This window comes from Opisthocomus hoazin, chromosome Z (genome assembly GCF_030867145.1).
Source record: "Opisthocomus hoazin isolate bOpiHoa1 chromosome Z, bOpiHoa1.hap1, whole genome shotgun sequence".
In the NCBI taxonomy this organism is placed as follows: domain Eukaryota; kingdom Metazoa; phylum Chordata; class Aves; order Opisthocomiformes; family Opisthocomidae; genus Opisthocomus; species Opisthocomus hoazin.
The window spans coordinates 40,010,450-40,027,425 of record NC_134454.1 but is presented as its reverse complement, the minus strand read 5'-3'; the positions used below and the strand labels follow the sequence as shown (position 1 = coordinate 40,027,425).

Here is a 16,976-nt window from a genome sequence, read left to right as displayed (position 1 = left end):
ATGTGTCCATCACTGTGGAGTTATGTGTTGAGCACAGTTCTCAGCACTTTTATTTTTGTATAGTACACCTCAAGATTTTAGGGTTGTTTTTTCTTTTGGTCTTAGTTCAGCAAAGTGCAAAACCTTCTATCTGGAGTTGGTTCTTGAGGTGTCCTATTTAGGGTGAAGTCCTGTGTGTGGCCAAATATACCCTTGACGAACTCTTACATTGACATACGTGTGGCTGCCTGCATTTAAAACTCTCGCTGTGTAGTATCACGTTAATACAAAGCTTTGAAGTTTCCTTCCATATAAAAACACAGTCTGTGGAGATCAAAGTAAAACTAATACTGTCTCCGTACTTGTTGTTTCCTTCAGCAACAAGCGTTTTGAAACCTTTTGATATTCAAACATTTTCCTACCAATTTATGTACGTTTATGAGTTGTAGCAGTATTATGGTTCCTACATTTTTTCTTTTGTGTATAATAACCTACTAGCTAACAGATTAGAAAGCCTCAGCCATCTGGGTTCATGCTATTTACCTGATAAAATCAAGTGGTGAAAGTCAGACATGAATACAGTAGTTCATGTGTAAAGAAATGAAAGGTGTCCAGATGAATAATTCATGCTTCCAAGTGGCTGACCATGGGAAACCCCTAAGCCTTTGAGAAAGTATATAGGTAAGGATATAATTACTTTTAGATAATGCTATCATGCAGTTGCATGCAAATAAGAAGTTGAAATTTACAACTACAACATGATCTAAAAATAAAATTGAATTTGCTTTTATAAGGTCTTTATAGCTCATCGAGTTAAGCAAACTCCTGAGCATAGTTAACTCCTTTCCATTGGGAAAAAATGGTGATCAGACTGTGACAGGATGGAGTAGTAATATGTAAATGCCAGGTCCGTGGCACATAGCATCATGCTCCCTGTTTGATCAGTGCCAACTTCTGAACTGTCCACACTGTGTTTCTGAGGCATGACAGGGACTGTGAGAATTAATACCAAGAGATGCTGTGACTTACAAGAACTTAAATTTCCAAATAATGGGCTCTGAATGAGACTAGCTATTACTCCTCATGCATCGCCAGTGGTACACAGAGCTTCCCAGATTCTTTCCCTTCTTCGAGATTATTGCAAGTACTTCTTTCTATAGAGGCTTTGAAATGAATTGTGCTGGCAGGAGCTGTCTGCTGATTGGTATATTTCAGGGTTTTCCATGAGGCTGGCTTTTCCTGTCAATACTCAGAGGTTACAGAGTTCAGGATTGAGTAGCCTGTGACAGGAAGACTTCTATACAGAGTGTTTTTCACTGAAGATTTTATGCATAACTGCAGAATGAGTAACAATGTTTTGGAAATGTCACTTTGCAGCATCCCTGGCTCTGCAGTCTGTGCCTATGACATGCTTGACATTGCCAATGTATTTACTGGGAGATTCAAAGAACAAAAGTCTCCAGATTCCACATGGACACCAGTTCCTGATGAACGAGTGCCCAAGCCCAGGTACGTTTCACGTATAGTGATATTGTTCTGTTCCTGCACACAGCACAGAGGTTTTTGACAATTTGAACAGCCTTGTAAGGTGCAGGTACAACTGAAGATACATGTTATAATAGTAAAATAGAAGTTGAGTTGCATTTGCATCTCAGGTATGCAAGTGACAATTTTTCCACTTAAGCAAGATTTGTGTAACTTAGATCAGGCCAGCATCAGATCTACTTGGTCAGAATAATCTATCAGTTATGAGTAGTGTGTGTTACACACCTGTTACAAATTGGTTTGGTAATGGTTATAGCTCATTACAAAACCTGCACCAGTTCTGTGGTTTGCTGTTCTGCAGTTAACATGCAATTTATGTGCCACAGAGGATGCATCATGGAAAGGCAAAAACAGCATTCCATCAAAATGGAGATTCAGTTTACCTCATTCTTCCTATGAGATGTTTTCGCTGCTTTCACTTCCTTCCTGTTTGCATGTGGCTCCTCTATTACACTCTCTTCGTATTTTCTACAGGCACCCATTTTGTACAAGTTGCTGTTGACAGCCCCTTGTTAACTCATTTACACTAGTGGCATTTTGCTCTGAGAATATGATACGAATGTAGATAAATTCATTTATCTCAGTCAAGCTCTACCACTTCAATGTATGTTTTACATTGCCTGTGATACCTCGCATAACTTCAAAAGAAAAGTATATCTGAAGCGCTGTGGTGGCAACTGAGCTTCTGCCTAAATCCATGGCCCATCACATTTTAGAGTTGCTGAGTGTAGTATTCCTGTGCTCTCTTTATTCTGAGATTGTCACTCAAGGGAAGAGCCTGGAGGTGGCTGGAAAGTTTGGTAACTTCTGTTTTTGGTCTGAGCCGTAGTAAGGCATCTACTAGCACCGTTGCTGGATTTTCATCTCCTTTTTGCTGTGTTTCAGTAACTCACTTACATGGTGGGCTGCCTTGGTAGTGCAAGGCGGCACGAGGGCTCCAAGGTCATGTGTTTGGACCTTACTCAGATAAAAAGGGAGAGTGTAAAGGAGCAAGAGAAATCATTTCTTTCAGTAGGAAGGAAGAAGAGAAAATTGCATTGTGAGTTTGTGGGATGATCCAATAGCAGGCTAACGGTTATGGTGACGCTCCTTCTACTCCAGTAGGAGATAATTTGAACCGAGTTCGTGAACACTGTTTCTTGTAACATTTGGCCATCAATCTGCTTAACATAAATAATCATTATATCTAACTCATGTTGAAATGCATGAGAGGCACAAGATGCCTTTGAAATAAGGTCATTTTTATTTGGATATCCCAGTATGGTGCAAAAATATTAGTTCTCCTATTGATTCTAACATTTCTCAGAAATCTACTGGAGCCTTGCAAGGGGCCTTGCTTCCCTTTTTGGCTGAGGCGCACAGCAGGGTTTACTCGGTTTTATGTTTACTCAATTAAACCAGTTTTGAGATTAAAATGGGAATAATCCAATCATGTGATTAGGATTTAGGCTGAAATAGGCTTCCTGATTAGATATAGAGAAACCCTAGGCACTACTGTGCCAGAAGGCTGCTCCCTAGAGTTCTCTGGGAATGTTACCTCATGAATCAGTGCCCTTGCAGGGACCTAGGAGACTGGTAATGCCCTTGTTTTTTCCTTCTCTCCCTCTGTTGCTAGTTCTGTATGCAGTTACAAGACAGCAAAATATTCTGGATACGAAGAGGCAGAGCACACAGTCTCTGCAAGTAGTGTTTAATATGCAGCTGTGTGGGACCACACTCATTGACCCAGCTAGTCCCCTACAATCCTGTGCTACCTTCCTACATAACATTTAGTTACCTAAGTATTTATCTGAATCTCAGCGACAGATATGATAGGGCCAGCGCATATTTTGCTCAAGTTGACATTACTCCATTGATGTCAGTGGCTCTGCCCACGTCAGAGCAGATGAAAATTGGACACTGCAGTGTGTTTATGAATGAGTGGTCCATCTTTTGTCTTCCCACCTCACAGTGGCTTAAATGCTTCAAGAATCATAATGCTCTAGGAAATGGGATCAAATGGAGATCTTTTGTTGGAGAAAATAACGCACAAAATGTTAATCACAAGCAAAGCATTTTGCTGTTTCTTTTGTAGAGATGACCTGTCCGGGCGGAAGGTTAAGTTACCTCTGAGGAGCAGGATAGATTTTAGGAGTACGGTGAGCAGATTTGCATTTAAGTTACTGAAGAATGATTAGATAACATTTCAGTGAAAGTCCTAAATGTGCTGTCGTACTTAAATCATCCATCCAAATTGAAAGAAGAGTAAAACCAATATTTACATGGGTGCTTGCTGGGTTTTCTTCTCCAGTAGTCCACTTTCTACCAGATGGAACTGAAAGCAGCATTCTTTCACACTTGCTAAAAAACTCAGCTTCCTTCTGTATGTTAGGGACTGCTTTTATTCCAGGAGTGAGCAGTCAGCTAGGCAGGTTACAGATTGGAAAACACCTGTGCCTAGTGCGCAGCATCAAGCCAAGCACACACATGCAGTGATTAGGTTCCATGTGAGTGGATGAATTACAAACTGCGTGTGTCACACTCCTGCTGAAGAAACAGCTTTGTGCTGTTAGGTGACATGTTAAGTCCTTTTGAGTGGAGGATAGAGCAGGATTTTAGGCTTTCCGTGAGGGGCTGAACAAGTCCACCAGACTTGTCAGTCTTCCATTTAAACCCTTGTAATGCACATCAGGTTTCACTGAGAGCCTCACTACTAAAGGAGATTTGCAATAGGCAGCAAATAAGTGTTCTGGCTTTACCCTCATGTTTTATTTAGGCCCGGTTGCTGTGCTGGCTCTACATCATTAGAAAAATATGTAACCTCTAACGAGTTCCCGGATGATACCCTGAACTTCATCAAAACACATCCACTGATGGACGAGGCTGTACCTTCCATTGTCAATCGACCCTGGTTCCTGAGAACAATGGTCAGGTACGTATCTCCAAGTGGATTCTTGTCCTCCTCATAGCTGTCGAGTTGTGCTAATAGTCTTGCTCAGAATACTCTCATATTCTGTAAACATCCTTAGCGTGCTGGGCAGGAATCCAGCTGGGAATGATGGCAGCGCTAAGCAGATGCCGCAGAACTCCCTGAGCAGTTTTCAAGATAGGAAAAAAACTCAGTCCTTTCCAACGATGCTGTGCTGAAATGGGATTTTGGAGGAAATGTTGCGCAGGGAAGGTTGACCCGCCTGTTGTCTTATGGGTCAGTGTTTGAGACAGCTCTGTAGAAAACTTTGGGCAAGGATCAGCACACAGCCCAGGGAAGTGTACACAGGATACAAACTGCCTGCCAGCATAAGTTCACAGGATATGAAGATATCTGTTGGGATATATACTGGTATGTTTTAATGTTTACAGCAGTGTACAAGTGGAAGTAATCACATAATCTGTATCCTTTCTATGGCAACAACAGAAAAATAATAAGAGATTTGAGCAAAGACTCGTAAATCAGGAAGCCTCAAATACACCATCCCCTTCCTATCAAACTACATTCTCACTCTCCGCTGTGGTCACTATACTCCCTATCTGCCTTCCAGTTGTGAATCGTGACTAACTTTTGCCATGTTTTACTCTCTTCCTCCAAACAAGGGTAGAGTTTTGTGCTGGGCAGTGTTTAGCTCTGGAAAGGTCTGACATAGTTTTAGTAATGTATCTTCTGTCAGGTTTTTATGTCAGGTTCTGTACCTCCAAGAAAAGATGAGAGCAGCAACCTCTGCAGAACGCTTTCCTTTGATTGCCAGGACTAGATAAGTGGTACCAAATGACCAGTACTTTTTTTCAATAAAATGTGTCATCCCAAGATTCAGTGTCATCTCAGCACTGAATTCACTTAGTGGCAGTTGTGTGATTATTTTTTGTGAGGTAAAATGGTGTTTAGTATCTCACTATTGCACCCAGACAGCTTTTCCTGCCAAAAAAGTTGAATGTTGATCAGTTACCATTATTGCTACTTTTAATGTGGCAGAGCTTGGAATTAATAAAAAATTTCACTGTGCTGATTTTCTTTTGCTGCCTGAAGAAGTCACCAGGCTAGTAGTTTGCTTTTGATTGGAACAATAATTCCTAAATGGCCTCAGACTCTTAGCACCCCTTCAGCTTTCCGCAAACGCTTATTCTAGCTATTGGAAATACGGATGTGCAGACAAACACATGAAAATTCCCCACCATTTGTGGAGCCAAACTGGTACAGTCTGTGTTGACTTACTGGGTTATTCAGCTAGGAAAAGTGCTTAAATATGTTATATTGTTGCTAGAAGGCTACCACGCAGTTATCTGATGTGGAAAAAGTGATAAAGTAAGTGACAATCTAATCCCAAGTGATGCAAGATGCTGTATTGTTATTCTAGATACCGCCTGACCAAAATTGCCGTGGACTCTGCTGCTGGGCCGTATCAGAACTACACCGTGGTTTTCTTGGGATCAGAGAAGGGAATCATCCTGAAGTTCTTGGCACGGACAGGAAACAGTGGTTTCCTAAATGATAGCCTTTTCCTGGAGGAGATGAACATTTACAATCCTGAAAAGTGTGTATCTGACTCTTTGTACTCATGTATGGGTGACTTTGAACTTCTGATTTCCCAGAGAGCAGGTTGTCCCCCGAAAAGGGAAGTGGTTAGAGAAGCCAAGTTTTTTGAGTAATTTTAAATTGTTTGAGGAGGGGATGTCTGCTTATCAGTCTCTACGTTGCAATAAGGTACTTTTTATTCAGCGTATGTAAAAAACAGCCGATCCTATGCAGCAGTTGATGGATAATTGAAAGTGAAATTCTACAAAGGAAGATTAATTTTCTATCCTATAAAAAACCTGATTCCTCTCCAAATAACTCAACAGCCAGCAAGCTGCTCTCGAAGGGAAATTTCCTGCATTTCAGCCTTCCTTAAATAGGCCTAAGGGGGCTTTGAAGAGGGCCGTAATCATGCAGAAATTTCAGTTACTTTGAGTGCTGGAGAAGAATAAACACAAAAAGTGAAGGGCCCTCAGAAAGCTTGTCTGGTGTGCTGTCTCTCTCTGCTTTTTATGCCCCTGTCCTGTGCATTTTTAATACTTGTTTATCTGTCTGGCAGTGGTTTTAGTGGCTGTTGCATGTTCTTTTTCCTAGGCTTGTTCAGTTCTACCTTTCTCAGGGGTTTTTTGTGGGAGTTTTTTGGGGAGGTTTCTTCAGCTTGAGGAATCATGAAGTTTTCATCTGACTTCCCAGCAGAACTCATTTATACCTTTATTTTACATTTTTTCACATCAGGTGCAGCTATGACGGTGTTGAGGAGAAGCGGATAGTGGGCATGCAGCTTGACAAGCCCAGCAGCGCCCTGTACGTTGCCTTCTCCACCTGTGTCATCAAGGTTCCCCTGGGACGTTGCGAGCGTCACGGCAAATGCAAAAAGTACGTGTTTTCTGGTGGCTGTCAGAAGCCCACGTGCCAGGCACGGGGAAGGCGGGAGCACTCACGAATGCCACCTTGTGCTCTTCTTTCTGAAGGGCCTGCATAGCATCCAGAGACCCCTACTGCGGATGGGTGAAGGAGAGCGGGGCGTGCATGCAGCTGGTGCTTAGCTCCAGGTGAGGAAGGACTCTGGCTGGATGGGCTGTGAAGCTTTGGTGGTGGTGCCATGAAACGTGGGGCTCTTAGGGAAGAAAAAATGTGGGAAGTGTTTGTTTCCACCTTATCCGCATTCACCTCTGAAATGTCTCACAAATTGTTTTGGTGTGAACTCTCAGCTGATTGGTAACTGCTGAAAGAGGAGGAAGAAGAAAATGAAAGAGCTGTACTAAGGTCCGAGTGTTGTTGAAAGGAGGGAACTAGATGGGTATGTCTGGACAAGCCCACACTGGAGCCATCACAGCTGATTAAAGAGGCAATAGAATCCAAATTAAATTACTGAAGCAATTTGTCCACTGAAAGCAAAACCAGTCCTTCTAATTTACTGTGCATTACTAAGAGGAATCACAGAGCACAGTAAAGCAGATTCAGAGAAGTGCTGGATCTCCCTTTGCTTAACAGTAGAATTTAATTACTTTATAATAACGAAGGTCTGTGAAGGTTTGTTTAAATGTGGTTGCTAAAGACTCCTTGCAGGGAGCGGGACCCACTTCAAACTTTCATTTCTTGGCACATCTCGTGCTTGCCCACTCTGAAGAACAGCTATGCTTCCTCAAGGTAGTGGTGTAAGTGTAGCGCAATCATCACACAGCCTCAACAGACCCGCAGCCAGCCACGCTTAACCCTGCTTCTGTATAGGTCCAGTATGTAATGAATGAGTTACCATCCCTCTGCTTGCGTCATGTTCTTGATTTGCTATTTCAATTCATATTGTTTGTCCACTGGGGATGCTATAGCTATATCTCTCTGTATCTGCTTTACTACTAGAGTGTGGACTGTTCCTGACTGGACATTTGGTAGAATTACGTTAAACGGCACCTGTGTCTGTATCAAGTTTTCTCAGCATTCCCAAGGTGCTTGAGTCTTTCCGCACTTCCATGGCAAGCTGTAGGGGACTTCTGCACCTTACTCTTAAAAGGAGCTTCTGTGTTTTTCAATAGATCAGTCAAGACAGGCAGCACAGCTTGTGGTGATGCAGTCCAGAGGGGAGCAAGGCAGGTCACTCTCTGTCCAGCACATAGCCCTTAGGAAGGGGATCCAAATCAACTGTGAAGGTGTCTGGTGAACTTCTAAACTAGCCAACAGGAGGCAGAAATGTTAGGTGCCCTCCTGCAGTAGGTGACAGTTGAACACGGAGTTGGGAATGAGGTGCCTGCAAGGGTAATTATGCCTCAAGGGCAGGGTCGTAACTATTGCAGACAAGGGGTTGTGTTGGTGGTTTTCCAGGGCTCTTGTTATTCACCTTTGACTGTACAGGCACTTGGAAGAACAGCTTTACTAGTTATCCAGAATCGAAGGCAGAGGTTAGGAGTGTAAACTGAGCGTGTCAGCTAGAAAAGCCTGTGAGTGTTTTTCGGTAGAGCTCCCTGAGTTCAGTGGAATGCCTTCTGTGGACTAGACCTTACGCCTTGCAGCCTCGTCCAGCACAGTACGTCGATGATTGCTGAAATGCAGGTTGTCCTCCCCCAGCACAGTACCTACCCAATTGGTTAGCTTCCTTCTCACATCAAAATATCAGTGCACCTTGTCTACTGTATGGACAAGTTAAGGTAGGATCATAATTGTTCCTAATAATGTCATATATTATAGAGTTAACAGTTCAAAAAATACGAATCTATTTGCCTCCCTTGACAATGAGGCATGCAGTGGATTTTAAAAAAGTAATAGTAAAAAAGACAAAGCGTCAGCAGAAGCCAAGAGATCATTAAGCAACGGTGATAACTTGAATGTCTGTGTTGCAATTTTTCAGCCTTTGTATGGAAGTGCCAAAGAAACAGCCAGTTTCACAGCGGGGCTTTATTTCAGTTGCATGTCTGGTAATTTCTTTCTGTAGTGCTTGTGACTGTTGTTACTCATACTATTTTGTTTCTTTCCGTTATTTAGACTGACATTTGAACAGGACATAGAACATGGCAATACAGATGGCCTGGGTGACTGCCAAAGTAAGCAAAGCTTTTACCCTCTATTTACCATGTGTCACAGCATCCTTCGGAATGCCTCAAATCACCATTACCTGTTGGGCATTCTTTTGTAGCAATGTAAGCCACAATAGGGACAGCAACTGCGGCTAGTGATGTGGGTTCAGAAGAGGAATGGTTGTTTAGATGTATTCAAAGAAATAGCCCAGTTGGTGTGATTTATACAAACACTGGACTTCAAAGCAGTTATGCAGTGACAAAACCCCACTTCCAGGGAATACTGATTGTAGCCATGACATAATGAATTGATTGTTCGTTATCTTGATTAGCCACGGTGGTTGGGTTATTTATGTAAATGTACAGAAATGGCTTGATTTCTGGGTGTAGTCTGTGCCTTGGACTACATTCCCATGGACTACAGGGAGACAGTGAAATGTATCTTCAGCTTTCGATGCTGATCAAGAGGTGGGAACTACTTAGTTTGTGCATCTTAGTGGATTTTACACACAGGCTGGACAACATAGTGGTATTAAAGGTCTGCACTGGTGACACTGCCTAAGAAATTTTCATAGAAAACCTTAGGTACTGACAGCATCAATTGGAAGCTTAAACACAGTCTTTAAACATTTACGTTTTGCACTGAGGTGGTTAAAAGTGCACGGCTTGCACTGTGTGCAAAGAAACCTTGCATGCTTATTTCTCAGCCTTCAGGAATAACAACATCTGTGTTCAGGGCAGCTATTGTTCCAGCTGTTCTTTCCAAGGCTGGTTTAATTCTGAGCCCCAGATATTATTTATGAACCTTATGAAATGAAGAATCACATTCTTTTTGGCGCAGTTTTCACCAATGCCTGTAGATGCAGTAAAACTGCTGAAGCTGAGGAAGTAATGTACAATGAGAGAGTCATTACTTCTGGAATACAGAGCAAAATTATGGAGGGCTAGAGTGTGCCGTGGGATACAGCGCAGGCCAGCTGCTCCGGAGGAATCCAGAGCCTTCTCATGCCTTGTGCATCCTTGTTCAAGAGCCGTTTATTACTGTTATCGCTGTGCTTGAGGGAGTACAAGGATTTCAGCCTCTGCATGCCCCCCATCTCAGCTACACCTCCCTCTACCTCTGCCCTAAGACAAGGTTACCTAGGCTGTCTCTAAGTTTTTTGAAGGAGGTGTGCGCATAGTCCCTCCTGTGCTCCCTGTAAAACGGATTAGCACCAAAACCAGGTCAGTTCCCAGCTGGTGCAACTTTGCCCTTTTCAGCCAATTCTGCTCTCCTTGAGCAAATAGGTTAGACAGGAGTGGCACATACCTGATAACAGTTAAATATGATAGAAGGGTAGGAAATACTCAGAAACAGCATGTTGTGCTCATGGAAAGAGATCTGCTCCCGTGCAGAGAGCAACAAACCCCATACCCTGCTTAAATCCCTCTTTAGCCCCGATTGATGCATTGAACCTTGCCACTGCACAGGGGTAGATTTCACTCCCTGCTAACCCATCTGACCTTATTATTTCATGCGGTATTGGGTCATGTGATTTTTTCCTTATTGACTCCCGTTGCTGACTGCATCACTTGTAGTGCCTTGCATTAGATTAGGACTTGATCTTGCAAAGAAAGCCATGGCAGGGAGGACACTGGCCTTCCCACTTGGTATCCCTTGCACAGGGCTGATAATGAACACTTCCAAAGCCAGACATTGTTTTTGGGTATGTCTGAATATTAGTTTTCCCTGCGTCCTTAGGGTCCTAATCACATTCAAATAAATATCAGCTGAAGCATAGAACGTTGCTAGCAGCAAACTGTTAAAAAGAAAAAATGAGACATAAATAATGATTTTTCCCCTGTTATTTGTCTTTCAGATTCCTTCGTAGCCCTGAATGGTAAGGAAGTTCTTAGTTTTGTTACTTACTGACAGCAAATCCATTTTGCAGGAATCGCTTTTTACTAAACTTACAAGTATTTTCATACTTTTGTTTTATTTAATGTTTCTTCCCAATTTATTTTGTTCATAGACATTTCAACTGCTTCACCTGATCATGAAATGTCTTACAACACAGTGTATGGTCAGTTTATGGGTGTTTCTAAAAATTCTCCCCAGATCCTTGTGTTAGCTAGTAGTTCCTGTACTCAAATAGTTATTACCATTTTTCGCTTGTTTTGTATTGTTTTTGAGGGCCTAATTCACTAATCACAACTAGGATGAAGTCATACCTTTTGATTTTAAATCCCTCTTTTCTAGTCTTCCCTGCAAACTGTCTCCATTGAATTAAAGTCAGATATAGTCTGTGTTAATGTCATGCCAGCAAACATGATTAAGATATGCTTCATCTGAACACTCAGACAAAGGAACACTTGGGTACAGTGATGCATGCATCTTATCTGTTCACCAGGAAAAACAAGATAGCAGCTCACATCCCACTCATGAGTCGTCCAGGCTGGTGTCATGACTGCTACAGTAGCCAGTCAGAGATACCTTAGGGAAAGGAGCAGAACTGTCCCTGGGTTACAGAAAGATCTCCCATAAGGAAAATTAACCCGTTACCCATGGCAGCTGAGATGGGGTTATGCCTCGATTCCTGAAAGTTCCTGTCACTTCTAGGGTGAGTCATTTATGTTATCCATGCTTGCAGTGTCTTAATGACTGAATGGTGCCTGGTCTGTAAAAAAAAAATGGATTCATATACCAAATTAAATAACCTGAGCTGGAGGAGCATTTCTGCGAGCCTAGAGTAGCAGTTTCCCATGAGGCAGCTGTTAATCTGTGCTTACAGTACTTTCCACCACTTTGTTCTTTGTATTTGGAAGTGGATTACACTGGTACTTGGAGTGTGGAATAAATGTTTTGGTGAGGAATTATTGCAGAATAAATAATCCCTGTAAATTCAAACCTGAACATATATTCCAATAGTTTCTCTTTATAGACATCCTGAACAAAGACACAGACTCACAAGATAAGAGGATGTGTTATATTGCTCCCAGTGAAGTCAATGTCAAGTTTCCATGTGGGATGGGAGCTTGCTTGTGAAGTTGCTTTCAGGCTGTACAAGACTAGCAGTTATCAGAGCTAGGGCGAATTCACCATATGTTTGGCTGAATGTAGCAAGAGGTAGGTTAGTTTGCAGTTGCGATAAACATTTAATTGATCACTTCATCTCATGCCTGCAAAATATGTAGGTACAAAGCAGAACCAATGACAACTCAGTACGGCAAAATATAAATAACTGGAGGCACAGTAATACTGTTCAACATTTGTAAAAATAAAATCGAATTCCCCGTGCTGTTTATTATCTGGAAATGGAAGATGTGCAGGTGAAACTTGTTTGAAATTATGATAATGAAAACCAGTGAAGGGAATATACAAAATCAAAGACAAGTTGAGACTTTGTAATTTATTGAAGACTCATGGTTTCATCTGCATACACAGATTATACTTTCTTTCATTTGGAAATTGCTATGTTTCCAGTGCACAGAGTAGTAATTAAAGAACAGTAATAATAAAATCCATACTGCTCAACATGAAGAAAAAGAAGATGGCCCTGGGCATAGTGCGGATGTGCCAGAAATGTCCTAGGTTTCCTGCTTCCAAGTGCGTTTATAGGCTGCACAGTTACAGGTGTGAGGCTGTGGTTCTGAATCCTATCAGCTCCCATATTCGTAGGGACTTTAGCAAAAGCTGACATTTTAATCTGACCAAGCAAGTATAAAAATTGTTCAAGTGGCAGCAGAGTGAACGAAATTGCAGTCCTGGGGAGTACAGGTTACTAAAGGGGTCCATTCTACTGTCCTGCCATGTCAAGCCGACAGGCAGATTCCATGAACTAACCCAGCTCTTCAAATAGGACCCTACTGGCAGATGCAATGGAGAAGTGCTGAGCCAACATTAACACTGGTTCCCATTCACACCCTGTCTTCACAGATGATTTCTCCTCAGGTTCATTCTGATAATACGATCTCTAGGCAAGCCAGCTCTTCTTTTCATGGGTTTAGTTGAAGTAATACTCATTCTGATACATCCAGTGTTTCTTTTCACCTACCATAGTAAAATACGAAAGGAAGTGTACTAGTCACCTCTGTTGATCTTCCACATGAGGAGTGTAAAAAATTCCAGCATGAGGCAGCAAACCAGTCTCAGTAAACATGCTCGTGTTTGCTAACTGTAGTGATTACTCTGAGTCATTTTTTTTCCTGAGAAAACTGAAGTTCTGTAAATGGTGCATTTTATTATTATTGAGTACAGTTAAATACATAAGTAAATGGTATTTCTTAGTAGATTAAATCTCAGAATGCTGGGATATACCAGAATACCAACAAAGTGAATGCTCAGGGTGCTTTTGGATCCAGTGGGCTAAATATAGGCACCTGAAACTCCAGTTGCAAAAGAAGTCTTAAGACCTGATTCCCTTGATTTATTCCCCTATAAATCAGCTCACTTCAGTGGACTTATTGCTCATATGTAGCATGAATGAAAGGAGAACCAAGACCTTAATCTTCATATTCTTGGCATCAGCCTCCTCCTCAGTTTGGCAAATGGTCTCCCTTTTCTGGGGCAGTCTCACATGATCAGTTGTAAACAAGTAAAGTGCAGTGTCCGCACAGGTGACTGTTCAAGTGCATCCCTTTGACACCCAAGGAGAAGACAGCAGGCTGATGGTCTGGCTGCAGACGGTCAGAGAGAAGTGATGCAAGAGCCACATATTTAAACAAGGACTAGATGATCAACAGAGGTCCCTTCCAACCCCTACCATTCTGTGATTCTGTGCAATTAGGCTAGATTCCTCTGCAAAATTGTAAGCAGCTTCAGCTACCATTGGAAACATCAGTCCTTAGTGAATTTGGCTCTTATTTTACCCCCTAGCCGTCGTCCTTTCTCCCTCTAGTATTGATTTAGCCTCTCCCTCTAATTGTCTAATTAGGTTGCTATAGATGTTAATAGGATAGTGTGCAGACATCATAACCTCTGAGATCCTAATGACTTACGCGTATTAGAGCAACTATCAAATACGTATTGAATCCCTGTCTTTGTTTTAAACCTGAAAAAACCTGCTGATATTTTACAAGTGCACTTCAGAATGAGCTCTAGTTACAGAAGTGGAGCCCTTCTCAATCATTACCCATGCCTATAGACACTGAGTGCTTTTACTCTCCTTCTGTTACTTGATTACAGCACTCCAAATGAAATTTTTTTTGCAAATAATGGAAACATCTAAAACAGATTATTTTAAAGTGTGTCTATTTTGGATTTTACATGTTTGCTTTAAACAAAGAAATTTGAAAAGCACTGTGTCTGCAGTTTCTCAGATGGATGGTTTTAAAACAAAGGCAGTATTGTCTTTTTAGACTTGTAGGTATTAACCGATATTAACGTAGAGGTACTGGCCACATCTCAGGTATGCTAAAGCCTCTTTAAATTGCAGTGAAGCCTATTTACACAGAGTGGTAAAAATCAAGTAATGGAAAAAAAAGGCCCACTACGTGTTGCAAACTATACAGCACACTGTAAAGGTTTAATAACGGCTGTGTGTGAGAGGGCCAGGGCTGGTTTGCCTGCCACTTCAGTCTTTTCTCTGTTTATGAGAGAAACTTAACTAGCTCATACACTTGTGGTGCTGCTCTGCTCAGAGGTGAAATTCACCCAGCAGGACTGGCTGTTCAGGCACTTACTGGACCCAGTGGCTGCTCTGCTTACAGGAGCAGCCACTGCCCAGTTGTGTTTGCAGAAGACAGCCCTAAAACAAGTGGGGAAGGCTGTTAAGGTCTAATCTGCTCCTGCCCTGCTTCCAGAAAATAAAATGGAAGAAAGTTTATCTTGGTTACATGTGGAAGGTTGTTTCTCAGTGTGTACTAGACTAACACATCAGTAACAGAGCGAATAGACTGATTTCTTGCATTTGTGTGAAACCCTTCTCTACGTAGTGACCATCTGGTACACATTAATATCTTCACAAAGCCTTAGCTTTCCATTACGAAGAAGTTCTCTATGTATTTCGAGCATATGGTTCAGGAAATCTTTTTTCAGAAAATGTGTCCCTTAGGCATATATTTCCTCTAGATTACTGTATTAAGAAATGTTTTTCTTTAACCTTACTTATGGTTTTTCCTTAGAATTCCCCCTTTAAGCACACCTAAATTCCAAGTGTCTGGACAGAGATACGGGTGTATAAATGCATATCAAACACTGACATTAAATATTATTGCTACTTGGCAAGATTTTCTTCTCTTTTACCTCCTTATCAGGCTATGACTAATTGCTTTCTTACGCTGAGTGCAGCACTATTTGTAGGCTGACCCAATATTGTACATATTATTACGGTTGCTGAATGGGGTATTAACTTGGAGACTGGAACCCCATGAATGTTGGCACTGTGGTTTGGTCCTTAGGGAAAAGAAGACATGGAAACCTCATCATCTCCATTTTCAGGCCTGTTCTCTGTCCCATTATTTTTCTTGGGGATGAGCACAGAAGTTGACAAATGTAATATGGTATAGGAGTGAAAGCTTTCACATTCCAGTGTATTCATGTTTCAAGAGAGCACGTGTTTTTAGTCAGTGGACCTCTACCTGTCCTTTTGGAAACAGGCAGACCTGCTACAGCACTGCTGTGGAGCACATTTGGATTGGAGTCCATCATCTATGTAACTGCGTGTTACCAGTGCTCCCAGCCGTGCTGTGGCTTATGGAAACTTCTTAGAAGTGGATAATGTATGGCTTGTCTTTTCTATTTGAGCGAAATCAAAAGCTCTGTCTTCAACAAAATGCAGCCTCTAATTTGCCACGTTAAAGAAAGATGGCTGGGAGAAACCACACTTTGTATCTGGAGTGGTAAAAAATAAATACAGTGACCTTGTCAGTATAAGCCTTCAGCCTGAGGTCCAGAGCTAAACTGTGCTGATGATCAGCTGTAGTAGATGAAGGTTGGCTCTGTTGTGAGAATGCTGTGAACCTGACCGATTTTCACTGCTAAGCGTACCAGTTACAAGAGTTAGTTGTGTCCACGTCCTATGCAAGACACAGTGCAAAGTGCTGCCATACATAATCCTGTGCAGTAATTCAAAAGTTCTCCTCGAAAATATATGGAGCAGCATGGACGTTTTCTTCCTCTGTAAGGTGATTAGTAGTCAGCAGAACTTCTTTAAATCATAGCAGCATCTTAATAGAAGCTGCAGCGTTTTTGCTGACTTCATCAGTAGCTCAGCCACATGAAGCTGGGTAAAGGGCTGGATAAAATGGAACATGGGTGCATTGAAAAGCTTGGGAGCATTGGTGGGCAACATTTAGATATTTGTTTGCTAGAGTGAAATTGGGATCCTCTGTTCATCAGTGCTCTGTGCACTTCTGAGAGCTGGGGCTGGATGGCCTCAGAAGCCGTCTGAAGCAGCCTTTTTGAGATACAGCTTCCAAAAGCTTTATGCTTATCCAGTGACCATTTAAAATAGCATACAGAAGCAGTCTCTACTTGCCCAGTTCTGTGCCCTTGCTGTGAGGCTCTAAATTTGGGCCCCTTGTGTTGCTCTATCTCTGCCCCAGTGAGTCTTAAATGATTTTTCTCAGTAGCGAAACAACTTCAAGGGAAGGAGCAGGCAGAGGGTCCCTGCTAGGGTAGTCTGTAGCCTGATGATTGGACTCCTCTCCAAGGGAGACTCACATCTAAGGAAGGAAAATTAATTTGCAGGGCTGTTAAAAAGGAGGCAGGATAAAGGAGTGCTGCTGTCAGTCTGTCCAGCGGTATCTGGAGAGAAAGCATTATCTGCCATTCCATCTGTGAATAATCCAATTCTGTTAGTTTGTGTTTGAGCATGTTTCAAAAACCCCCTTTTTTGATGAGCCCTTTCAGGAAAGCAGGTAGAGGGAAATGTAGTTACTCCATGTCAAATTAACCAGCCCAGAGCTGCTGGAGTCCTGCTGAAAACAACTTATTTTGGTGCGTGTGCCAAAAGCGAACTTTCAGAGATGCGCTCATT

The 16,976-nt window shown here is 42.0% G+C and overlaps 1 protein-coding gene across 3 annotated transcripts in view; it reads left to right on the top strand.

Annotated features, from left to right (window-relative positions):
* The window catches only part of SEMA6A (semaphorin 6A), a 115,056-nt gene that overhangs the window by 70,263 nt on the left and 27,817 nt on the right, over positions 1–16,976 (top strand). For all 3 annotated transcript variants that reach the window (XM_075410715.1, XM_075410713.1, XM_075410714.1), the window contains exons 11-17: positions 1,357–1,488; positions 4,280–4,435; positions 5,853–6,029; positions 6,746–6,886; positions 6,982–7,062; positions 8,987–9,045; positions 10,878–10,898. In XM_075410715.1, coding sequence (XP_075266830.1) covers positions 1,357–1,488; positions 4,280–4,435; positions 5,853–6,029; positions 6,746–6,886; positions 6,982–7,062; positions 8,987–9,045; positions 10,878–10,898 — 767 coding nt within the window. The remainder of the gene's footprint in view (positions 1–1,356; positions 1,489–4,279; positions 4,436–5,852; positions 6,030–6,745; positions 6,887–6,981; positions 7,063–8,986; positions 9,046–10,877; positions 10,899–16,976) is intronic.